General features: G+C 39.8%; 1 protein-coding gene across 2 annotated transcripts in view; it reads right to left on the minus strand.

Annotated features, from left to right (window-relative positions):
- The window catches only part of ELF1 (E74 like ETS transcription factor 1), an 88,283-nt gene that overhangs the window by 33,666 nt on the left and 27,610 nt on the right, over positions 1-27,007 (minus strand). For both annotated transcript variants that reach the window (XM_021530807.2, XM_077781376.1), the window contains exon 2: positions 5,119-5,423. In XM_021530807.2, the coding sequence (XP_021386482.2) occupies positions 5,119-5,190 (72 nt within the window). In that variant the 5' untranslated portion in view covers positions 5,191-5,423. The remainder of the gene's footprint in view (positions 1-5,118; positions 5,424-27,007) is intronic.

Consider the following 27,007-nt stretch of genomic DNA (forward strand, 5'->3'; position numbering starts at 1 on the left):
CTCGGAGTAAACATCACTTCTTGTGGCCTTTTATTTTAAAACTATTCTTATAACTGCTTTCAATTCAGTCCCTACAGTGGTACAATGTATAGACTTTCCTTCCTGCTATGGTTGTGAAAAGGAAAGAACAAATTCCAGTATGCTTCTATGGAGAAAAACATTCACTCAACTGCAAACCAATTTAATTTGAAATGCATTTTTGTCGAAGTGGCCACTGCTTTTTTATACAGTACATGCAATTGGTTATGATTTCATCAACAAGCCTTCCATTCAGTTTTAAAAGCTAATACATTTAAAGCTAATGTACACAGATGTACGCGTGACACAGATGTACGTGTTGTGAGATAATGTTCTTGATTTCACTGAAGGCATCTGAATCCCAGTTGAGAGCCAAGCTAAACCTTCCTTTAGCTCTGTTGTTTTGTAAGACACAAAAATAACTGTACACATTTGGAGCTGCAAAAGAGCCCTTTTTTACTACAGCTCCCTTTGGATCTAGTGTGTAATGAGAATTACACACAGGGAAAACATTAAATTAAGAGCTACAAGGTAGCGATTCAATTAATACAAATTAAATTACCTCTCTAATAGCAAGGTTGCAAAATAATTTATTTCTAATACAAACATGCTTCTATATGTCCTTGAAAAAAGGCAGAGTGCAAAGTTTTAAAATAAGTCCCAAATTAAAGTGTTAGCAATGACTTTCAGGAAACGGATACAGAGATCCATAGAAAAACAATCTGTGTATTTTTAATTTCTCCTACTTCTGCTGCTTCATGTTTCTCATACAAAATATAAGTAAAATATGACATCCTAGCTCCAGCAAAGCTTTGACTTGGCTTCAACCCATCTCTCATGTCTGCTGGACACATAAAGCAATTGAGCTACTGCTAAAATCTTCCCAAATCTTAGACATCAAAACCCCATAGATGAACCTTTACCAACTCAAAGGAATGCAAACTTCATACAAATGAAGTTTATAAAAGTACCATGAGCAGGTCCCTGAAAGCATTGGTTATATTCCACAATCCCCTGAAAACTGAACCCTGTCCTCCTCTGAGGGCTAAAGGCAGCAGCCTTCCTTTCTGCTCTCTAACTCTTTTAGTGTGTTTGACAGGCTGACAAGGTGTTTCTCTTTTTCTCTAAAAATTGTCTCATGAACTGTCACCAACTGACAGAAGATCAAAACACCATCCAGGCCACAGAAATGGAAAATAAGGAAGGAGCTTTCCTCTGCTTTGGAGATACTGCCTTCTCATACTACAAGTCTTTAAGGATGACAACTTGTCCCAGGAATAAGGTGACTAGCTTTTATCTGGTGTGGAATAAATTTTGTGCAAGTGAGTGATGGGTGGGAAGAAATACATACTATAGATAGTAGAAGGGAAAAGCTACATGGGAAAAAAAAAAAAAAAGAGAAAGTAACCTCAGGGAAAAAACAATTGTCTTTTTAACCAAACAACATTCAGATTTGCAATACAGATGGCCATTTATATTAAAAAACAAACAAACAAACAAACAAATTCCCCCTCAAAAGAACAATAAAGCACCCAAAAAAAAACCCTAAAAAGAACTAGGGGAAGTGACCTTAGTGACTAAAAAACAGCTTTTGAAGTTCTCCCTTGCTGACAGTCCCTGTGCAGAGACAGCTTCTCAACTTTAAAGGTGTTCCTACCACCAGCATATGAGAAGGGACCAAATTGCACAGAAGGATGCTGCAGGCATGATGGTCACTTTTCTGGGAAGACAATCTTATTACAGATTTCATATTTTCCTTAAAGTTTTCATAAAACTACAAGTGGATAAAAGGAAGGAACCTTCTGCAAGAGCTGGAAATAGCCAAAAAAATGTAGACCTTCACCTTGACCAGGTGGCTTAATCTTTCTGAAAGCCCATGGAGATTATCAGGGAACATGGAAGAGCAAAGTTAGGCATAAGATGATGGTGCAGAAGTCATGGCTCAACCTAAAGTTTCAGACCCATCTTTATCAGAAGAAAGGAAGAGAGAAACTGTTGGCGTTGGTGCTTGGCACCAATCAATGGTGGATGAGAACTGACTGTCATTGCCAGTTTGTTATCTTACTGTAGATAGACTTTCATACCTTCCCTCTGTGAGTTCTCATGGGCAGCTCCTAACAGCACTGACTCTTTCTCTTTCTTCCACACAGCTGGCTGACTCCTTCCCATCCCTCACAGCACATACTAACCCTTACTGTCCCTAACATGAACACCTGACCCTTTCTGTCCCTAGCACGACGACCTAACCCTTACTCCTCACAGCACAGCCAACAAACTCCAACTCTCCTCTCGACCAACTAACCCACTCTTTTATAACACCCATCCTTACTGGACACAACCAAGACCTATTAAAGACAAGGCTGTTCCTACTCTTTGGTAATTAGTCCAGCTGCAATTCCTCAGGGGTGAGGTTACCTTCAGCACTATCTCTATTCTCTCACAATCCATCCTCCCACAAGAAACAAATGCCAGAGGTATAGAAGGGGTCTTCAAGCACAGGTTACTACAAGCATCAGAGCCACCTGAGAGAGCACAGCCTGACACAGAGCAGTCATGCTGGGAACCGTGTTAGCAAATTAATGGTTGTAATGATTCAACTTCTCCCTGGCATAATTTAAAGCTTCCTACTATGGATCTAGCCACTAGGCTGCTTTTATTCAGCTTTTTAAATTAAGACTGTCCTGATCAAAAAGTCTACAAAGGATTAAATGAAAAGGCATTGAAAGAGGCTGCAGATAGGAAGAGAAGCAGGTTTAGGCAGCAGTGTTGACTCAGCCACAGCCTGCAGGAACTCCTACCCAGTTTTGTGTGAGCTGTCTCCCTCTATCTCACAACAACTAAAGAACTCAAACAAACAAACAAACAAACAAAACAACAAAAAAAAACCCCAAAAAAACTCAAAAAACAAAAAAAACACAGAAAAGCGGGGGGAAAAAAGCAAACTCTCTATTCTAACCAGATCTCTGACATGTAGCAGAAACCAGACAGGCTATCAGTAGCCTTAGTCCAAGCCACTTGTTCCCTTCTGAAAATTAAAAGGATATTTTCACTTCATTTCTTCCTCACCACAGATCTACTATGCGATAAATGAACCCTCCAGGAATAACGAAAAATTTAAAAATCATTATTTTCTAAACTGCAAAGAATAAAGCTGATAAGAGCAAGTCTTTCCCATTCACACGGGTCCATGTGATTGAGCCCCTCCCATTGGCATCTGCCACTGAATGCTTACATTTGCAAATGGACTGTTCATAATTTATGGTTGTTTAACCAAGACTTTAAAAAAAAAGCAAAATAGCCATGAATTATGACTTCCCTGAAGTACTGAGCATAGTTGCCACTTAGACCCTGAACCTCTCTCCACAGCTGTTCTATGTCCCAAGAGCTCTTGGCACAAGTAAGCTCTAGGCAAAGCTTTGACAAGAAGAAAAGTACCAAAGTTCTTAAAATAAATGACACCTTTTGTAAATAATGAAGATCCAAAAAATGCTTTTGCCCAACACATTTTTGCAAAGAACACAAATTGTGTTGTCCATCCCTAAACACAACTAATCTAAGAACTTTAAAACTTTAGGAGTAGCAATAACGCCTGTGTAGTAAGAAGCAGGTTAATCAAGTATAAGCAAGAAGCAGTCTTTTTGGGCTAACATACTGCAAGCCCTCAGCCAAACCAAACCTTATTCCAGCTTCCCAGGTCTTCACCTGTGCACGACTTCTCTTCTACAGCTGGGCATTTAAAATTTACCTTCAGGCAGCCAGCTAGCTGGCTACCTGCATCTTTGATATCTGAACTAAGTGAACCCAGTGATTTAAAAGGAGCTTGCATCTGACTGGAGCAATGGACTTCCTGCTATGCACCCTCTATCTCCAGCCTTTCACATCTTTGATTTCACCACCTTTAGGGTATGCTACAGAACAAATTGCAAGAAGCAAAATGCACAGCTAAACAAAACAAAACCCTATCTGCTCGCACTCCCCCTCCCAGAAACCACACTGAAGTAGCCCTCCCTACCTCAATTCTACCATCTCCTACTGGCTTGTAAAGTAAAGCCAGCAATGAATAACCAGCAGAAGCAATAAGTAAGGCTCATTTTTGACTACGCTTGTGCAATTCCCATATCTAAATCCCCAGGCTACCACAAGCTGGAAAAATACAGGGAAGGAAGTTACATTACTAATTCCACCCAAAACTGAGTTAGCACTTTAGACAGACAACACTCAGTTCATTGAAATGATCGCATGACTCTGACAGCAGAAATAGGCCAGTGACCCAGCCAGATATTAGGCCATACAGAAAACCAGAGACAATATTATAAAGCCAAAAGCAGGGTATATGTTAAGAGAGGAGAATAAATGCTTTTTACATTAACAAAAAAGGAACAGTTTGTCATGGCACTTAGCCTTTTAAAAGGCTCAGACACCTCATTTCTAGTTAATAAATGCAAGCTCTAATATTAACCACCAGCTACAAAGAAGCTACATGATTTTTACAATACACTGAAGCTTCAGAAATCACAGGATGTGGTTTAAATAATCAACACCTGAGAGTCTACGTAGGTAGAAACAGACATATTTTCCCTGTAGTGTAAAAGAAACCAATGTAAATTACTTTCAAGTTTATTTCTGAATAATTCTGAATAATTGTGCAGTAACACAATTTAGAAACCAATCTGTAAATAACAGTGCACAGGTACATACTGCCCCTTCCAGTCATCTGCAGAGTGACCATTATTTCTTCTACTCAGAATTTTATCCTAGCACACTAGAGAAGTTGCAACTACTATAAAATACCGTCATTTTGAGAATTCTACATCACACATGCATGGATTCTACTGGCACAAATAAGCAAAACAGGAAAAATATTTTTGGAGGAGGATGTCTTTGCAATACTGCAGAGGTTATAACATTTCAACCAATTTCTGTTCTGTGCATGCAAGTTACAGGAAGCAACAGGAAACTTTTGAAACAGCACAAAGATCTGCTGCAACAATAATGACCTCAATGTTTCCTTTTTGTGTTTTACACCACATTTTTCCCTCATGTTTCATAATACTCCTAACACCGACTTGTACAAATATGGTTTCTTACACCATCCCATACCTGCTGCTCATCCTCCATGACGTTGCTGGCAAATTCAAACACAAGCTCATTCTGCTGTACAACTGCTGCCATAATAACGCATTCCCAGGTCTCCACTCCACATACAAAGAAAAATGGTCTCGAATGTGAAAGGACAGAGAGCTTCACTGAGATCCAGCTGGACAGAAAGTCAGGTTCGCAAAATGAATCGAGTATCAATGTTTGTGTTTCTTAGATCATCAGTGTTCCTGGGTTCTTCTCAAAGCAAAACAAACCAAGGCAAATCCTTTCCTGAGTTGTTCTTCCCGCCTCGATAGCCTTTACCACTGTGGAGGGAAAAATAAAGAAATTATCATTAAAAAATTGTTACTTTGGCAATGTGAAATTGTAGCAGTGGCAATAAAGCTTTCTACATATTAAAACTGTCCTACGTCCAAGGAAGTTGGACACTTTTTTGTCTCCAAAGGTATTACTTTTACTGATTAATATATGAGAAGTTTCATTACCTGAAACAGAATTGTTTCAGGAAATAAGACATCAAAGTGTTTAATACTAAAAGCATGAGGCTAAGGAAATTATACAAAAGTTAACAAAGAGAAAATACGTGTTTTCATTTGATTCAGATATGCAGTTTTCATATTCATTAGTACCTCTCATCTTCACAGTTTATTCAAAGTAAAAATACAGAATTCAGACAGACCTACTCAGCTGTAGGATATCTCAAGTATATCACATTCGTTCTTTACATACAGTTCAAATTTAACGAAGTTGGGTTTTTTTGCAAGTAAAATGTTCTGGATCTTGAATCCCCATGTCAACATGATGAAACCAATAAATAAATTCTTTGTACAATCCAGAGAGTGCCCGTGTTCCTACATGAAGCAGATCTTCAGCTTCACGCTAAAAATGCACTGTAAACATACCCTTATCTCTACCTGAGGCTCGCAAGCAGCCGGAAGGAAACAGCACTGACCACGTCACAGTAAATTAGAACTGTCAAAAAAACTGCACAGTGCAAAGGAAAAAAAAAATTCCCCAACTATTGAACGTAAACAGCTTCAGTGAAAGGATGCCTGCCCACACCTCCCATGTTGTTACTTATTCATCAGTGCCAAAGGTAAACTTGGTTGGGTGAGCTGACCAAGAGGCTGCTGCACCACCTCTGGGGAAAGATGCAAGAGCAAAAAAAACTCTTTGCATACAACTCAGGTGACCTAGACATTAATTTAAAAATCTACCATTTCAAAATAATAATGGGAGCAGGTGTCTAAAATCAGGAACCTAAAGAGTATGTTGGTGCCTAGGAATTTAAATCAATATATTTTAAAAGAAGAAAAATATGGGGTTCCTAGTGTTTTGAGCAAAATTCTTTGCTTTTGATTAAGAGCTGCTGTGACAAAAGAATAAGGGACAGAGGTCCAAGATGTACCCATCCAGAGTGAGACACACAGGAGAATCAACGTCAATTGCCATTGGTGATGATTAGGATCTGCCTTTGTACAGGAGATTTAACTTTGCCTTGTTTTTGCAGTAGGCTGAAACTCAAAAAAATGAAGATCATCTTCCTCTCCCCAGTGCCAAGCAATTTAATTAGGGAGGATCATGTCAGAGACTCGTACTCCCTCACTCTAGGAAATGTAACAGCTGCTTTTCCTATATAGGTTGTGGTATTCCCAAATTCCTAACTAGTGATGGCAGAGTATTTAGGCATTTAAGTCACTAGATCCTACCCTTCTAAGAAATCAGGAAACTCAAGATTATGCAAACCTCCCCAACTTCCAAAGCATGTTCTAACTAGCTGTTAAAAGGTTTGTAAGAGTAGCCACAACACTAACAACAGAATATTTACTTTAATGAGAGTTGCATGCATTAACAGAGAAGAAAGTACAAGTACGTAGGAACCATTTCAACCTCAGTGCTTCCCATTTTAGTGGTTGACTTGAATAGTTAACAAGGCTTTCTCCATACTTTGGCAGAGTTATGGCATTGAAAACACTACATGCAACCATATAATCCTGGGTGACTTCCCTAAATCTAATTATTTGGCCTTCCCTTTTAGAAGATGTGGATGCCATTAGGGAGCCATTGCCATTGCTAGCATAGTGGGAGTAAGCACAACTTGGCCCAACCTAGACTCCTATCATCCTGTATACCAGCCTGAAAGTAAAGTATATAACTATATAATATATAGTATATAACTATATAATATTGCCTACAGACAGTGATTCAAGTAGGTGAATCTATGCCAACAAGGATGTAACAACTTTTTCAGAAGAGAAGACAATTTACACAGAGTAAACTTTACATAAAGTAATAGAAGTACAACTTCTCTTTTGGTTCCTGCTTAGGAATAAATTGTAACTGTCCAACAAGATTAAATAATATTTTAAGTTCACATCCTGTAATCACTGAAGAGCAACTTCACTGTAAATAATCACAATGCAAGGAGGGAAATACAAGAACCTCCTCAGTTGTCCAAATGGAGACTTCTGTTTAAATGGAGGTTAAGCTAATTGTTCAGAGCCTGTATACTGCAAGACCTAATAATCACGGCTATTACACTGACTGAAGCCACATGTATGAACAAAGGCTACAAGTTCTTAAGACCCAGTAAGATTTCTATGGTCAAGAAATATTAATAGAGTCAATGTAAAATCAGGATAAAGAACACGTGGAGACACAGGCCACCTAGTAAGCTCTTAAATATAAGGAAAACTGGAGGTCAAGCTACCCTAAAAATTTTAAAAGTTTCCCACATGCACGGGGAGCTGACATTTTCTTCCATTACTGCCAGGTTATTCATTATTCTGTAAAACATTAACATTTTACAGTACATACTATAAAATCAAAATGTACACTAAATGCATAAGATACAAAAGCTGTGGCAGTAAACTTACTAAAAGCCATAAAGAAATATTTCCTCACTTTTTATTTTAAAAAAGAAATAACAAAACTCTCAATGCAATACTAATTATCCTGATTTAATATCATTTAAGAGACTGCAGCAGCATAATGCTTTTGATCCACACAAACACTGCTTAAACCAGTCACACTTTATGCTAACATGAAACTCCTAATCACCTGATACCACTGTAGGAATAGTCAGTCAAAACCTGTTTTATGAATTCTTCACTGTGGTGATGCAGTGATGTGAGACTGTTCCTTCTACCCTACACCCCGACCCCAAAACCACCAAGGGCTCTATATAAAGTCAAGCACATTTTTTACAAAAGAAACATCTAACCACAACATTAGTATCAAATCCAAAGATGAGTGAACAGGCTTTGGTGAGCGTTTACATATAACTTTATAAAGGTTAGGGACTCAGACAATTACTGTTTGCAGAATATTTTTCATTACTTCTGTTGCAGCATATAGTAATAACAAATGATCTATTGGGCAACAATAGCACAGCAGACTAATGCAAAAGTGCTTTTCTTTAATCCATATTACTTTCTCTGCCATATAGAAAACAAGAGCAGCTTTTCACAGAAGCCAGCAGAATTCTAGACCAGCTATATTTTCCTTCACATCTATTTTTATAAACTGTGCTCTCATTATTCCAGCTATCACAGGGTCCTGCTGTCTATAGGCTAACACAAACACGACTATTGTTTTTGCTATGTAATGCCACTTATCCCCTGCCTGATTTTACATACATCTGCAAGTAGAAAATAAGTTATTTGCAAACAGCATAAAATGTGAAAATTCTTTTCACATGCAAAGTAAGCTTGACCACATACAAATAATCCTAGGAGAAAGGGAACCCAATATATATTACCATAAAATTTACATCAAATTTACAGAACTACAGAGGAAGTAAGGTTTTTCTTTCATTTTTACTAACTGTTGTACAAATATATTATAAAAAGCACCATTAAGACACAACAATATAAACAAACATCTTGATTTTGGTTAATCCTTGAAACAGAACTCAAATTATTTCAATTCCCCTGGAAACTCCCATCCACTGATTTTAATATCTAGAAACAAGCTCCTGAATCAGTCTGTCAAAAAGCACATTCAGTCAATCTAAGCTTCAGTACATGCTACTCTAATATCCCATAAGATGTACTGTAGGATTCTGTCCTAGACATCAGCTAGACATCATAACTTTTTCCCCACCACTCTTTACCATGTATACCCTCCAGTTAGTCCTACCCGTTGAGGACTAACTGAGCCAACTCAACAAAGCTTCTAAGAAATACCTCCAGAACCAACAGCTTTCCAGTGGTGAAGCTGCAATATTGCAATGAGGCTCCATGTTGGAATCCACAAATTCTCCTTCAAATCCTGATAATATGAGCCAGTATAGGCCACTCTACCTTATCACTCAAGTACTGTAATGCAGAACACCAAAATAAGACAATGGCACCATACTGGAGCGGGCATAGCATCAAAGTATCAGGCAGAAACCCAAAAATTTGCTAAATGTCAGCTATAAGCTTAGAAGACTCAAGTCTTGCTACTGAGAGCATCCCAGATGAGCTGAATGATGCCTCCAGCAAGCTACTGGATCCAGCCCCATTTAGGGTTACTAAAGATGACTGTTATCCTGCACTGCCTTTTTAATGAAATTAATAAGATCATTCATACATTTAAAATAAGAACCAGCTTAGTGCTTTAAGATTAAAGTGCAAATCTGAATTCTGAGTTACTGATGAAAAAATTCCACTCATTCAATAAGAGGAAAAATCACTTGAGACTGGAAATTCCCGCTGATTTTCTAAGTCTGCAGCATTAGCACTAGTCTAGAAATGTCAAAGTTGTGACTTAAAAGAAAAGCAAAGCTGAACCCCCCCCCCGCCTTCCCTACACCATGTTGGATACAGAGAAAAGAGGAGACTGAGAGGAAAGGGAAGATTCAAGAAATCTGAACAGAAGGACTGAGAACCATCTCAGGTGAAGTCAAACACATGGATGGTAACCACACCATTTCACTATGTTTCTAACTCCATTCTACCAACAGAGGTTAAGGATAGTTCAACCCAGAGTCAGTTCATCTGCTGAAGAGTCAACAAGTATCATCACAGAATCAGGTTTCCTTAAAAAGGGGGCAATAATAAAGCTGAATAATACTGCAGTTCTCTAAATGCAGAAATCCCAAACCAACAATGATCTTTATATATAGTCCACACCAAGCATAAATGTTAATAGTTTAGTATTCTATGTCATTCTTCATAGGCTAATTTTTACTGTCCAGTAATATCACAAATTTGCACCGGACAATGGATTTGAAACATGCCCTTAGACCCAGTGCATCTGCACTGATGAAATGACAAGAAGAACAAATTCATATATGTCACTTGGTACAAAAAGTTTCTCAAGGCTCAGTCTTTCCACTGCTCACACAAATTAAAGGAGATAGAAAAACAACATGGTTAAGAGGGTAGAACTGAAGAAGGAAAGATACAACATAAGGAACAGACTCAAGTCTTCTGAGAGCATCCATGCTGCCTAGGGCAAACTGTGCAAAGGCCAGATGACATAATAAAAGCCAACAGTGACCTTTGCTTAGCTTTCATTAAGGACAAAGAAATCATCAGTATCAATAAATCCCTGTTTTGCAGCCCGTCTGGAAACCACAGGCTCTCAGCGCATATACAGCAAGGAGGAGAGAGAGTAAGAGGGTTTATGTGTTAAATATAAACAAGCATAAAACCCCAAAACTGACACAAAATCCAGTCAATATCAAAGAAATTAAACTAACTCACTTGACATAAAAACAGATGCTTACTCCAAAGACAGAAAAGAACACAAATGCAAGCAACAAGCTCTTTGCCATCACAAAAAAAAAAAAAATATATTTTAATCTCTTTTTTTGTAACTATCTCTTTTAGCCTGAATATTTTAATTTGAGGCCAGATTCCTTTCCAGACTACTAACAGTAATGGCTCCATCACTGTTTACGGACTCCCCCACCCCTGAAAACCATTTTCTTCTGATCTCCCATGCTCCCTCAGATTTTTTAAAGTCCCTTTTGTTCAGCACATTTATGTAACACAGCTGTTGTACACAAACCCAGCAACCTGGCAGAGCATTGCTGGGAAAGCTGAAAAAAATTAAAGCATGGTTGAGGCTTTTTTTCCTCTGTATCCTCTCCCACCAGCACACTCAATGTGTCAAGGCAGCCTCAAATCAGCGTAGGTGTGTAGACCTAGAGCACTCTAATTAATTGATTTATGCTGCAGCAACAAAAGATCAGCCTACCACCAACAGGCCAGGCCTAAAGAGCAACTCAAAAGATACTGAGGTGAGACAGGCTTTTCTACTGAAGCTCCTGAGCTCCAAAAAAAAGTATTTGAGCATATGTTAAGATCAAGCCTCCGTAATTGGATCAAGCAAGGAAAGGCTAGGCTCGGTTTTAGTTACCTCTCTGCTCTAGCAAAGTAGAGCAAACCTAACAGGAAAAGTTAGCTGACCTAAAGCAAGGGAGTAAGGACACTCCAGGGGGAATAGAGGGTCCAACTCCACTCTCCTGCTTCCCTATTCCCCCAGCATGAAAATAATTGAATTTTGCATTTTCATAGACTGCACAGTATAAGAAGAGGTTAAGGAGATGGGACATGACCCATCTCCCATGAGGGGACAGCTCCATTCCATCTCTCTTCCCCAAATCATGTGAGAGATTGGACCTCTTTTCCTCCTTGCCTGCCAGCCCCCTGCTCTCCTTCCATCCCAATCAAAACCGTTTAGTGGATTCAAACACCATTTTGCAGCTGCCCAACTTTCAGCATTCAGTAAGACACCAAAAATAGAAGAAAAGGGTAAATTTTTAGAAGTGGCTAAGCCATCATCTGGCTACTCATACAGCTTTGAAACTTTTCATATTGAATTTGGGTTACTGAAGGTCACAGATAAATCCCTTATTTCAACTACAGTTGGATAAAAGCCACGTAATGTTGCTTCACTGCACAGCCCCTACTCTACCTGCCTGCAGGACACACATACCAGCTGCAGTTGCATGAACATGTTTTACATCCATGTGCACATGCATCACATATGCACCAAAGCATATGTACAAAATGTGTGCCCTTCTAGTGACTTGACTTTTAACTTCTGGTGCAGCTGTTTTGCCTACCAAAGATTAAAAAAACCCCACAATCTCCCACATATCTATACAACCAGAGGATACACAAAAGTCCTTCTTCTCTGCTTCCAGTTCAGTCACCTCCTCCACTGTTGCTCATCAATACCCCAGTGCCACTGGGAAAACATATAGCTTCATCTTCCCCTCACCCACTGAAAGCCAAACAAGATGAACTACCCCCCCACCCCCCCAAAAAGGACACCTAAAGGAGAGCGTCCCCCAGGCAGTGCAAGGGGACAAGCACACAGTTTGCCAGACCTTCAAGGATTCCACAGTCTGTCTACCAGTCAGGGAATGGAGCAGCACCAACATCTCAGGGCAGTAAGAACGCCTTGGCCTTGGAAAGCTAACATCTGTGCATAGGCATTGTCAAAAAGGAGAGGAGGGGTAAGTCAGGCCTTTACTACCTGACAAATGCTGGCCTCAAGCACACCATCACACTGAGCTCCCAGGCAACCGACAGTATTACTGCCCGTCTTTCCAAGAATTCTCTGTAGGACTATCTGAAGGTCTCTTATCCTAACAAAACCATCAGTTTTTGTTATGGGGAATATTTCTGAAAGCATGGCCTTGTGCAGCAATGAAATATGGATCCAAGGACAAGCTGAAAAGATAACATTCATAACAAACACTTGCTTCTCCTCTTGCTACTGCATAATGGTACATGAACACACTAACATCCAGTAAATGCAGAGGCTGGGAAGTGTGATTTGCTGGTCCAAAACTCTTGGCAATCACTAACTTGGTCTTCCCCTTGATTCTGCCTTTTATAGTTAATTCATCATTATTGGTAAAGAAAGGAAAATATCAGGTGATCATATTTCACAGGGAGACACTCAAGTCAACAAGAAACTACTTCTGAAAGGATGAAAGAAAAGCAATTAAAAATGCATCAGCCTAGATGTACTTGCTCAAATTCCTTGCTACAGACACAACAGAAGTCAAAAGTTTAGAAAAATTGTAAAATGTTTTTAAAACAGCTCAATGTAATTAGACCAAATTAGTCCCATTACATAAGGATTTCTTTTTAAACTATGGAAAAGGCTGTCTTAACACACGATAAACCTTCAGTAATGCAGATTGCAATCATGTCTCTAAATGCAGGATTTTGCTGTCATTTTATTCCTGTTAACTGTGCACTTTTGGATTTACATATTCTTCATCAGAAAAATAGTAATATATTAAACATTGCAAAACCAGAATAGATGGACTACAAATTGCATATGACACTGCAAATGTCCACTTAGTATAGCTCACCAAGTGGTAAATGATATTAATTATGGAGAGAAAAGAAAACAAAAGATTTCTCATTATGTCCTCTCCTATAACAATTAGTATATGCTATTTTATCCAATAGTAAATTTGCAAGAGCACACTGGTTTTATGTCTTGTAATAAGATAACCAAATTACCAGCATTAATAAGTAACATTAGTATCACATATATCTTCCTATTTTTTATACTGCACAAAATCTCAAAAAGCTGTTTTAATAAAAGACACCAGGAAAACAGTAAATTGATGAAATCCCAAATCAGGTTCAGAACTCTTTATTACAGCCAATGTATTATTCCAGTAACACAAAATAAATGTTTTAAAAGGCACCTTTAAGTTGTTTCTTTCATTTAACAGAACTTTTTATGGAGCATAAATACCACCAGCCTATAAGCATCTATAACAGTAGAGCTGCAGATAAGACAAATTTCACTGATTTCCAAGGGAAAGATCCCTTGGATCTTTCAGAAAGAGCTGAAGAGCTCAGCTAAAACAGGATATAAAGAAACCTGTAAAAGAGGGGTGGTGGAGGGGGGAAGAACTGTTTGACCCTGGAAGATCTTGCTCTTTTGATTAACACATACAAACAGAAGAATGAAGTAGTGGCAGTGGGAGGAAGAAAGATCAGAGAAATGAAATATAATTGCTTTGGAAGGGTGCCAAACTTCACAAATTACCAGTTGTTAGTCTATACCCAATACTGACATAAAACTGTCAATTGTTCTCTAAAAACCATTTTACCCATAAATTAGTAACACAGTCATTATTTTTAAATCACCAGCAGGTAAAAGTTAAGTTTACCAAAGCAAAACTGGTGGCCAAAAACAATAACTATTTTTTTAGCTGCACTATAAATGAGCACTATATATACATATATATATATATATATATATATATATATATATATATGTATATATAGTGCTCATTTATATATATACAAATATATATTTATGAAAGAGGAAAACAAAAATAAAGAGGCCAGCAGGGATCAAGTTCAAGTTAAAAGTTTCTTACTCCAGGCAACCTCTTCCAGACAAGCATCAGTAATTCTAGATCAGGGAGTTAAATTCCTACAGGATTTTTTCAGTATTCTGGCAAAATTGCTACAGGACCCAGCTCAGTAAAAACTCCATTACAACTTCTGCAACACAGATTTTTAGCATTTTGTGGATTTCGTTTTGCAATTATTTTTTTTAAAAACTCTTCTAACAGACTGTCAAATGCAACAAACAAAATATTTCAGTAAGTTCAAAATTACTCTCTGACACAGCCACTGAAACGCTGAGTGATTTGCATTTCTATGTTTGAGTACTTGAGCAGTTTCAGAAATCTGAATTTAATGGATATGCACCAGCTAGAAAGCGGCACAAACTAATCTGCACAGAACCTGCTGAGGCCTCCCCTTTCCCGAACACAGAGACTTGGACTTCAAGCCTCAGTTTGGTAACTTGTTCTTGTCAGTGATGTTTATGTTCAAGGTTGCATTCAGCAAGTGCCAGTTTGAAAAATATAATGTGTCTTACCTTTTCACTGTCTTTAAAAAACCTGTAAGAATACAGAGCAGATTAGGCCATGTTTCTGTTGTTTGCCTCTCATTTGCTGTCAGCTGTCAGCAAAATGAACAGTCAAAGCCTCTGGAGCAGGCTGGTATTAATCAGCTAGACTTGAATTTCCAGTTCTTTTACATTGCTGTCTATTTTCCTCCATTAGGTTAGCCTGTCCTACCCTGGTATCAGATTACAGGGAGCCAACATTTATAGCACCTTGCAAAACAGTCGAATATATCACATACCGAAGTCTGCCTATACCTGCTGCCCTCAATGCTTAACCCTTTCTACCAACAGGAGAAAAGTTTATTCTGAGTTAGACTACATCAATTACAAAACATTTGCAGCAGAGGCATTGTTTTCCCTTCTTACATAACAGCTACACAATGGAGTGAAATTTCATTTTAGGAACTGCAGAACACAGGCAGGCAACACCAAGAACAGAGGCTCCAAGATGCCCCCAAGAACAAACCTGCATCTGCAGACCCTACCTCCAACAAGAACCCTGGTCTGGAAGCACTTGCTGCTTATCTCAGCAGGTCTGAGAAACCCCAATCCCCATTCTGGGTTCAAGATCATGTAATTATACTGATTCCTTGCCTCCCCTCAGACTCTGCTGCTGGAGCAGGAGGCAGGCAGGCGTGTTCTCGGCACGTAACTGGAATAGTGCAAGGAGAAGGTGTTTCCAGCCATGGCTGTCCCAGCAACACGGGCTTCCTTCTGCCCAGCCAGGATGCAGTGCTGCCCTGGGATTGGCTGTTCCACCATCTCCCTGATGGCTTTTAGCCCAACTTCCCTTTCTGGAAGGTGTCCTGCTAACCCTATTCCCACAGACTAGGGCCTACAATTTAGACAGTAGCAAGTCAAACCCTGCAATGCTGAAACAAAAGGAGCAGTGACTTCCCTCTTTACACAAGATGCATGGCCATCCCATGGCCACCAGCTGCAGTGGTAGTGCTTCAGAGAAGTACACAAGGTATTTAATGTGTTCTTGTATGACAGCTACCTTAGCTTTCCTACATGCTCATCATGCATCTTGGACTTAAACAGAAGTTTAACAAATGAATATGTATAGTCTTACAACTCATCCTCCTTCTTGGGACCTGTGGTGCATTTTGCTAAAGCTGAGAATATAGGGTGATAGACCATTACATTTTATTAGAAAGTTAACTCAGAGCAGAGATGAAACACACCAGAAGAACTTTAATTACATGCTGCTTTAACTTAAATCTTTACTTAAGTAACTTTTACTCCTTTAGATAAGAATCACAGACCTAGTCAAGGCAAAGCAAAATAAAAAAATGGCTAAGAGGGCTTGTAATGAGAAACAGTACAGCCCATACCACAAAGCACTTCAACTAACACTTATATGTAAACTGCTCTAACTCAGCACTAGACAAGCATTTTGGTCTTCAAGAGATCCTACTCATTTACAAGAACACTTTTATTTATATCCAAGTTAGCACTGTGGTTAACAATTACACATGAGTAAAATACAGATACATATTTCGGTCTTATTTATAAAGCTTATCAGTTAAAACATGTTTTTGCAAACCATGCCTGAAGCTTTTTAATCTATTTCCACAAAGATCTTCATTTACCTTTACCCATAATATCAGAAATTAAGTACTCAGTCATGCATTTCCAAAGGTTATACCACAGGAATTAATCAGTGAGAACTTTTGCAAGAACCAGGCAAGAAGTCACCTGTTTTCTACAATCTGCAACCAGTCAGAGCACATATACAGTGCCCCAACATACACTTTCCCTAAACATCCCCAAAGGTCCATTTTGTCACCTATTCAGTCACAACTGAGATTACGTCTTTTCAGAAGTTTTTCTGAAACAGTTTGATGAGTGAACTAAGGCAAGTAGCATTGTGAATTTTTTGGTTTTAAGGGCTTGGGGAGTCCAACACTGTTCCTAACACAGACAGGGATTTACTCATGAGGTTAGGATGGGAGAGACAAATCTCCATCAGCAAATCTCTTGGAAAAACTAAGGCACATCTCCTGCTGTCAAAATCACAAAGCTGATACTTGCACTGAGCCTTCATATATATTAAAAAACCCTCAAAAAATAACCAAAAATGCCCAACCCAAGAAAAGGGGACAACACCTCCTAACATCTCACAAGCAGAATTACTTAATTCAAAAGTCTGTAGAAATGGCAATGAAAGGTAATTTAAGAAGAGGTGCAAAGTACCAAACCATACCTACAATCAGGCAACCTGATAAGGAACAGCTGCACACAGGGAAGTCAGAGCCACCAGTCAGACTTCTGAACTCCCTCCCACTAACCTCCAAGTCTGACGACTCTGGGGTAGTCTTTTTCACTGATTGTCTTTTCTAATAGAATTATCTGGAGTTTTTTAGCACAAGTACATTCAACTGAATTCTTGGCTTAAACAGGATTTTTACAGTAGCTCAGACAGAATTTACATAGGCTAGGGTAGACATGGTCTCTTAACACCAAAACAAACCACATCTCTAAGAGTCTCCCAAGGCAAGATGTTTGTTACACCTTTCTGAGGTGAAATCTGTCTGATTTCCAGTGTAATTTACAGATCACTGTAGCTGCAATTCACGTCATCTAAAGCCTAACAAAAAATTTTGAATTTAGTGAAAATTATAGACTGAAGGATATAAGCTTTTAAATTTGCAGGTAGAAGGGTAAAGGCTAATTTGGGTTGGAAGGCTGTAACTCTATATTTTCCCTCAGCAGGAGTCACAGCTCTGAGCTGGGATGTGCTTTCTGCATGGAAAATTTGTACCAGCATCAGAGATCACCAAGAGAAAGACAAGAAGGAACAAAATACTCCAGATATTCTCAAGTAAAAAACAATAGGTGAGACCTGAACCATACAGGAAAGGGAGCAAAGTCACCTGCTGACCAATTTGCTCTGACTCAAGGAATACTTTCAAAACATTAGCTTAACACTGAACTTGAGATTGGCTACAACTTTAAGAAAGTACCAAAACACACACAGCACTGAGACATGGAGGGAGGGACATTGTCTTGGTTAGAAAATGAGTATTACATAGCCAGAGGGACTTCAAAAAAAACAAAACAAAGGGGAAAAAAAACCCAAACCAACAAAACCCAGACCTTAGGCTCTTGCTGTAACTTGTTTGGTATACAAACCACCTTGTTACTAGACAGCCAACTACTTATGGGTGTGGAGCACATAGCACAAAGAGTTCTATGTGCAGGTTATACCAAAAATCTCCTTGTAGATACACTGAGTATCTCCCCACTGTACGCAGAAAAAAGCAACACAATTCACTTGTTTCTAGACCTTCCAGACATGACTCCTCCATCCCCGCACAGAAGCTGCAGGTTTGAGCTTTTTATCTCCAATCTTGGTCATCATCTTTCCTTTTTTCTCTCTATTAGCATCTTCAGCATTACTCACTCGATATGCTTTAAGAGTGACATTTTGAGAGGCAAATGCTTCTACACTGTTCTTATTTCACTCTTGCATATGTTTGTCTCATTTCAGCCAGCTTTTCAAAAGGTAATCATTACCTTTCAGGTTCCAATTTAGAAATTCACTGAACTGTGCTGTTTTCACAGACTCACAGAACTGTGGGCTCCCAGGAAAGCTGAGCAGAGGGGCAGAATCATATCCCTCACCCTGCTGGCCACACTGCTTTTGATGCAGCCCAGGCTTTTGGGGCTGCAAACACACGTTGTTGGTCATGTCCAGCTTTTCAGCCACCAGTCCTTGGACTCTGAGTATGATGGTCTCTTTACTTCTTAATCTTGCACTGTAAGGGTCCAGAACCAAATGCCTTTTTAAAAACAATGCCCTTCACCTATTTGTTCAATGTTGCCCTTCCCCAAAAGCTGCTTCTGGGTTAAATCAATGAGGTACTGAAGGCTGCCTGAATTGGAGAAGCAGCATTAACACTGAAGTTCACAGATGTTTCTGCTGTACTGAACATCTATCCAGGACATAACATGTTACAGACCCAAGTAATTTAAATGTCTGCAGAAAAAAAAAAAATCTTAGTTAAAGAACCAAGCAGAGAATATCTAAAACCATGCCTTGAAAACCTCCTGAAGGTGAGAGATTGCTTACACAGTTGTAGTGGGGAAGAACATTCACTCATGACATAACTAAAAGTTAGCTTTTTGGGCCTTTAAGCTCCCAAATTTAATGCACTTTGAAATGTAATATATTCATTCAGGTTCTTCTAAAAATGGATATGCTTCATGATGTTTAGCATAATTACAATAATAAATACATTAACTTTCAGCTATGCAGAATAAGACAGAACCTAATATTCCCATGCCATTTGTACATTTTTCTTTTTACAGATCAGTGTAGCCTAAATTAATGTTCTAAAGTATTTGCATGGGGTGGGATTAAGAAGGGAGACTATTAGTCTGGAGAATTTCAAACCATTGAACTTGGCTATTAAGAGAATATAAATTATCTTCTGATTTGTTGTTAGACTAACAATTCCCACCATGGGGTTTCAAACAGTGACAAAGCACAACTTAAAGACCAACAAGATTAAAATAAAAAAGCAAAAAGATTTTTCTTAAGAGTGTTATGGAAAAGGAACAGGGTCTGCAAAGGTCCCTCCAGGGAAGGCAGTGTCTGGACAAGCCAGTATTTCTCATTTCGTAATGTCTGGGGAAGTGTACACTGAAGCCTAAGTCACTCTTATATGAGCACACACCTGCTCCTGGGAGACACAGAAATTCACTGCTAATGAAATGAATTTGACACAGAATTTATGAGTGTTGCATGAAAACACCTACAGAAACAGTGTATTTTGGAAATGTTCAGAGCTCCCACCAACCAGGTGTAGAGAAATTCAAGCCTCACTTCTTCCTCATTTCATCATTCACATTCCCATGTCTTTTGCAGAACTAAATAAGGTATAAGAGGTGGCTGCTGTGCATGTGCCTGTGCCATCCAGCTGCAGCCCCCACCACTGGGCTCTGTGAGCCAGCCTGATTCCCCAGCTGTGGGGGAAAGCAAGGCAGCAGGCAGGGCTGGGAGGGAACCAAATCCCACGGGGAAAATGCAAAATCGCTCTATCACCTTGTGTTGCGTTGTGTGCCCAACTTGGTCCCATTCTGCAAAAGGAAGCAGCACAATCTCAACGCAGCCAGTGGCTCACAAACCTGGAGACCTCTTTCTACCTCCCCTCGGCTCTGCAGAGTGAGTAATATAGATATTTCAGCATGCACCTGCCCCCCTCTCTCAGGCATTGCCTGAATGGGGTGACTGCACAAGTCCGCTCATGCTCCCCAAAAGAGAAACCCTTACAGTGTCATACACAGAAGGGGAACTGAGGAGACATATTTCTCCTACAGCAGCTTTTCCCCGCTTTAACCCACAAGGATAAGATTGTTCCTACCTTTCCTTCATTCTGAGAACCTCTAATGCTTCCATAAGAAAACACTAAGATTGTTCTACGTTTTCCATATAATGAATGGGAACAAAGGTAGGTTGCATCTCCTGAAGATGAAAGATCCTTCTTTAGGTGACATCTGACTTCTCTAAATTTTCAGGAATTGATGCAGGTCCCAGTGCAGAGAACCAAAATATGGTTTGGATTGGAAAGGACCTTTGAAGATCACTGAAGTCCAACCCCAGTGCCAGAAGCAGGGACATCTGTCACTAGATCGCATTGCTCACAGTGTCACCCAACCTAAGCGTGAGCACTTCCAGGGATAGGGCATCCACAACGTCTCTGAGCAACCTGTACCAGTGCCTCTCCATCCTCATTGTCAAAAATGTCTTCCTTATGTCCAATCTAAATCTATGCTCTTTCAGTCAAAAACCATTTCCCCTTTTCCTGGCACTACAGGGACCTGGTAAAAAGTCTCTATCCTTCTTGTAAGTCCCATCTATACACTGAAAGGCTGCAACAAGATCTCTCTGGAATCTTCTCTTTTCTGGGGTGAGTAACTCTTAGACTTTCTTTACAGGATAGCTGTTCTAGCCCACTGACAATTTTCATTTAGGTCTCTGGGAAAATAAACATTCCAGCTTTTCTTGCAGCACCACAGCCTCATCACGCAAGAAGCTCCTCAGCAGACATCATCTCTGTTATGAAAACCCACAAATTATCATAGGAACCAGAGGCAGAATGTTTTTTGTGTATCACTTCTAATCTACCCTTTCCTCTCCCAGTACAACATTCAACCCAGAGGGAAAAAATAAAGGGAAAAAAAAAAAGAAAAACAAACAAAACCCAAATAAATAAAAAAAACAAAAACAAAAACAAAAAACCCCAATGAAACAAACAAAAAGCTATAAAAAACACCCCACAATAAAGAACTAAAAAAACCCACCAAACAAACAAAAAAAAGCCCCCCAAAAAGAAGCAAAATAAGAAAACACAAGGGAAAGCTGAGTGGTAGATGGAAGATTAAGTAGTACAATAAACAAGGTAATGCAGAGACAGGCTGCTTTACATAGTTTCTAATCCATCCTTTAATTTATCCTCCACCCTCCTTTCTTTTTTTCATTTCTGTTGTCTAACATTTCATCTGCTTCTGTGAAGTCTCAGTCGTTTACTGGGGCCATAGACTCAATGAAATAATATCAGAATTGTGTGGAGGTGGGTAAAACCCCCCAAATCTACGATTTTTTACAAGATGCCATACACCTCAAGCAGTTTTGTGGAAGTTTTACTATGTGTTTACCTCAGGGGTTGTGCCCTGTTTGTATCTTTAATTTCTCAAACATGACAGTACTGAGAACTGTGCTCAAAACCTGAAAGGGAGAAAGGCCAGCAGAATCATCCTGTCACTGTGAAAGGCTTGCAGCGCAGCTATGCTAGCATGGTGAGAGCTGGTGCCTTTCACAGAGGCGAAGTGCCGAGTTTTGCCCTTGTGGTGCTGGCTCCTGGCCCTGCAGACACCCAGGGGACCAGGAGCTCAGAGCGGTGCCTGCCTGCGAGTGCAGCTCTCCTGTGTACACGAAACCTCTCTTGCGGGCTGCCACGCAGAGCACCCCATAGCCAAGTACAAGGCAGGACGAAAAAACCTGAACAAATAGCAACAAAAAATCTCCAAACTCCTTACCCATCCAATCTCACTGCCCCTACAACATTTCAACTCTGAGGAATGTGACCCTCAGGCTGAGAACACCTATTTTAAAGAGCATATAATACAGAATCATTTTATCACATGGCAAAGATATCCCTACTCAATGCTGGTTACTCAACAAACATACAGTTTAAGGAAAAAAACCCAATATTCTGGGAGCTATGCTGTCAAAGGCTGATGCATGCACAGTTTCAGTTCTAAAATAATTTTGATGTGCAGAGTACTTGGTTCTCTAAAATCTGATGCTGGGGTAGATACTAGAGTTCTAGTTTCAGTAAATTAATTATGTTCCAATAAGATACATATCTTTAGAAATCATGCAACCTACATTAAAAAATTACACCGTTTCCAATAGAAGTTTTTATGTGCTTTTTCTGTGCACTTCTAAAAAGTGTTTAACTGAAAGCCAGAGCTGTCTCAAAACCACAAGTTTATTGAAATGAAAAACTTAATAATTAAAAAGAAAGAAATGCTCCAAAGATCATAGATTTTACAATAAAAACTGGTCAGGTGACGTGGCAAACACCTGCCCAGAAAGATATTCATGAAATTGCACAACTTGAGGCCCAACCTGCTCATTTCTCAGATGCATTTAAAAACTCCCACACTGGTAGCTGTGGAAAACGAAACACTGGACCTCAGCTGTCGCTGTGTCAGGATAACTCCCACGGTTACTCTCTTACAATTCATGCTTCAGGAGTTCAAGTCCTGTTTTCTGTTGAACTAAATAAGCCTTGACCTTTACTCTCAGGTGGCTAAAGAAGGGGCTGGGAGGGACGAGAAGGCCGCAAGCGCACGGGCGCAGAGCATGGCGCTGGGGAGACAGTGGTTGCACAATGGCTGCCTGGGGCGGGTGGCGTTGCCGTCTCTGGCGCATCTGCTCCCTGCTCGTGGTTTAACGACAGGAAGCGCCGCCGAGATACCCGCGCCCAGCCGCCAGCGCTTCCCGCCCGCGCTGCCACCTCCGTCCCCTGCGCGGGCCACGGCCGCCCGTCGGGAGCACAGACTCTGGGACACCTTCTGAAGAAACAGAACAGAGAAAAAGGGAGTAAATTAGGCACACATGCAGAAAGCCAGCCAGACGGATGGAAAAAGAAGCGAACAGGTCAAGCGTATTGAAATGTGGCCCCAGAAGGCCCCGAAGCAGTGTACAAAACACTGGTGGCATGTTCTCATCTATCAGGGCCCAGGACACCAGGCAGGCCAGTTGTGGAGGGTTTGAGTCTGGTCTTCTCAGCCAGGCTTGTACACCACCAAGAAACCAAGTTACTTTACTTGGTAGGTGAGATCTTTAGATGTGAACTACAACTGGTGGGAAAAAACCCATCGCCAAAGACACTACCAGCCTTTTCTACGACCACCCTGTCCTAGAAATGGGGACAAGTTAATGAATGATCTACAAGGCTTTTCCAACACTAATACCTAGAGTAACACACCTATTCATCTACTGCAAAATTGAAATCCTGAAGAAGCATTTGGTACCCATGTGGTAAGCACAAAAACCAACTGCTAGACAAAGCACAACTTTTCAGTGAAAAGCAGAAACTCCAGCACAGCTATAACTTCTATAGTATCTGTATGTGAAGCAATATGCTATACCCAGCTCCTCTGTAAGTCTTTGATTTGTCCTCTGTTCAGTCTTAGATTTCCCCATAATATCATCTGTCAGAAAACATAATTTCCTTAGTCGGCCTAAAAACTGTATTTTGAGGCAGGATGAGAAATTATTAAGATGGCCTCATATCCATTCTCCATCAATGACCAACTGGTGATATAAAATGAAGGAAAACCAATTTTGTGCTTTTATCTGCAGGGTTCCCAATTAAAGCAACAGAAGAAATGTCAGTCATGTAATTAAGTTGGGAAATATATCAGCCAGTAGATACTTAATTGATTCAACACTATCACGTATTGCTGTAGTCTAGGAGAATTTTCTGCATAAACCTAAAAGCAGTACACATCTTCACTGGATTTCAAGGAGTATATGACACATTTTACCCTTCACTGAACCAAGGTGCTCTATTCTCACATGGTCTCTGTCTCCACCCCAAAACAGTTCAGAATAAAAATGCCTTCATTTGGTGACTGGCATTCTTAGTAGAACAGCCACCTCAAAGTCAGAGGTTTGCAATTTGCTGAAAAAGAACAGGGTCCAAATTCTCCTCATTTCTAACTTAAAAACATTCCTCAGTTAGGTTCCTCTGATACAGCATATATTGTCCCTGGCTTTCATGAGCTCCCACATGAGTTCTGTGACCACCTAGGTTATTCCACTGAACCACAGGTGTCTCCTGTCTCAAAAGACAAGACTACATCACTCCATGTCACTGAATGCTTGACCACTTCATGCCCTGGAAATCAGAATGAAAGTCCTAAATTAGTACCCATCAGACACTAAGAGAACGTTTGCTTCAGCAACATTTCTGACATCCACTTAAGACACATATCCCACCCTTAACAAGTACTCAAGTAATCCCAAGCAGCCAACAAATTTAAAAAAAAAAAAGAAAGATACAAAAAGCAATAGTTGCTCAAAAGCCTTTCTGAACAAAAAAGCCTTGCAGCATGAACTGAACCTTACTAAATTTTGCTGGATTGGCAAAAGAAGAACTGAAAAAAAAAAAGTATTTTCCATCTCAGATTCCAACAATACTATGTAGCCAACAGCATTTTGCAGATTTGCTTCTTAGTCGTAAGTCACATTGGTCATATCTTGCAACATGTACTGGCAGGATTCAGTGTTTTCCTAAGAAAACTGGGGTGGCAGATGCTGACACTGGTCCAGAAATGGTTTGCTCTCTAGCTGGATATTCTTTTTAACCCTGAAAGTTCATCTGTGTCCTGCTAGAGAACAACAGATTTTAACACAGCAAACATTTCAAAATTCTCATACATATTTATTTTATGTTGTATTACTATGGTACTAGCTCCAAGCATAACAAACACAAAAAGTAGTATTTACATGCAAATTCATATCTATTATATTAATTATAGATTATTAACTTAGAAATTTAATGTAAAAAGCATAGGGCTAATATAAGAGGGGGAGGGGAACATTCATTTATAAATTATTTTGAGGCACCTTAAAATCATCTAAGTTTCCAAGCTCTGTATAGTTGAAGCAAAAATGCAAAGGTAAATGTTGAGGTATTTACATTTATAAAAGCAAAACAAAAATCAGCATTACTTAATTCTTAAAAGACTGAAAATTTTCTCCACGAGATTGCTGCTGCACGGCATCAGGAAGGCACCCACATGCTCCTGCATTTGTTCTTCTGACTCAGTTACAGCAAACACAAGAGGAGTGGTCTCCACAGAATGGCTTTTCCAGCAGAGCGGCTATGAGTCAACTTGCCTCATGTCTCTGCACCTAACAGCCCAACTGCCTGGCTCTGGTGTGTTTTTTGGAAAGGTAGGAGGGACCACACCTCACCAAAGCAGCATGAGAGGAGAGGAGCAAAAGCGAAACTGAGCTGACTGACAACCGCTGACCAGGCTCCCCAGACAGAAAGAAAGAAACTGTCTCCATGGTTTTAACCAGCTTCAGCAGAGAGGAACATGATTTTTGATTCTACCATATCCCTTTAATAAACACTCCAAGGAAGACATTTTCCAGATAACTGAGGAATTTTTTACAGTGTTGACTTACCGAGCAGAGCACAATAACCAGCTATTCTGTTTGCACTACAAGGCAGTACAGTGCAATGAGTTAATAATTTATCATGGCATTGCTCTTGGCAACTGACCATAATCAACTTCTAAAATTCTTCCTCATTCTTACATTTTTAGTCTCAGCAAAAATATGGTACACTTAGAACCTCAATCCTACCAGAACACTTCTTAGCTGAGGTAAGAGGTTTAATCTTCTCGAACACCTGCTTTCCCTCTGGATTGTTTCAGGCTCAAAGCAAAGGTCATAATTTCATTTCAATAACCTGATTTAGCAGACAGGAATAACTAAAATATTTTTAAACAAAGCAACAAGTTAACATTCTTTCAAAACTGCAGCAATGCAGTTCTCATCCCTGCGTTTCCTTCCCCTTCTTCTCACAGAAGTAAAAAGAACAACAAAGCCCAAGCTTCTGCCTTCAACAAAAGCTTTTATTTATACATGATCTCAAGTTAACAAGCAAACACCTTTTCCTCCCATTTTACATTATCAAGACTTATGCCTTTATATAACTTCGGGCAATACTTAATTTATTAGTTAACACATTCTTCTCAATCAGAAACATCCAGCTGTGGTGTTCAGATAATGCACTGGAAAACAAGCTTTGATGTGACATGCAGAAGAGACTTAAGTCAATAATTTTAAGCATCACTTTGCTGAAGCACTGGCCATGAAATGTGGTCCATTTCCAAGGACAACTCTCCTACTTTGTCCTTCCCCATGTTGCTCAATCCCAGCTCTTACAAACTCCACAGCTCCACCGCTCTGAAATCAATCCCTGACCTGGTTCAGTCAACCAGCCCAACAACTTCTGTGGCATCGACATCTGACTTGCCAACTTGGCTCATCTTGGCTGAACCAGATAAGGAAAAGGTTGCTCTCGCAAACAGCCTGGACTGCGGATAGGAGGGGAAGGCAATAAAGCACTAGGAAATAATCTATGCTGTCAGTGAGAAAAAATGAGGATGGCAGTCCTCAAGCAGCTGGATGAGTGCTCCTGCCAAGGAAACACCCAGGAATGACCATGCCCACCTCTGACTGTTTTGCTAAAGGCACGTTTTAAATCAAATTAGATTGGTGCAGGTTCACATGCTCACAAAAGCATCGGTCTAGAGTTTAAACTGCACCTTTACTTCAACTAATACAGCTTTACTGCCGAGTCTTACCTAAGGGCAAGCTAAGGGCCTGGGCAGATGCTAAATGAGCTGTTTAAGGATTTACAACCCATCACCTCCAGGAGAATTCACTATCCGA

The sequence above is a fragment of the Lonchura striata genome, chromosome 2 (assembly GCF_046129695.1).
Source record: "Lonchura striata isolate bLonStr1 chromosome 2, bLonStr1.mat, whole genome shotgun sequence".
In the NCBI taxonomy this organism is placed as follows: Eukaryota; Metazoa; Chordata; class Aves; order Passeriformes; family Estrildidae; genus Lonchura; species Lonchura striata.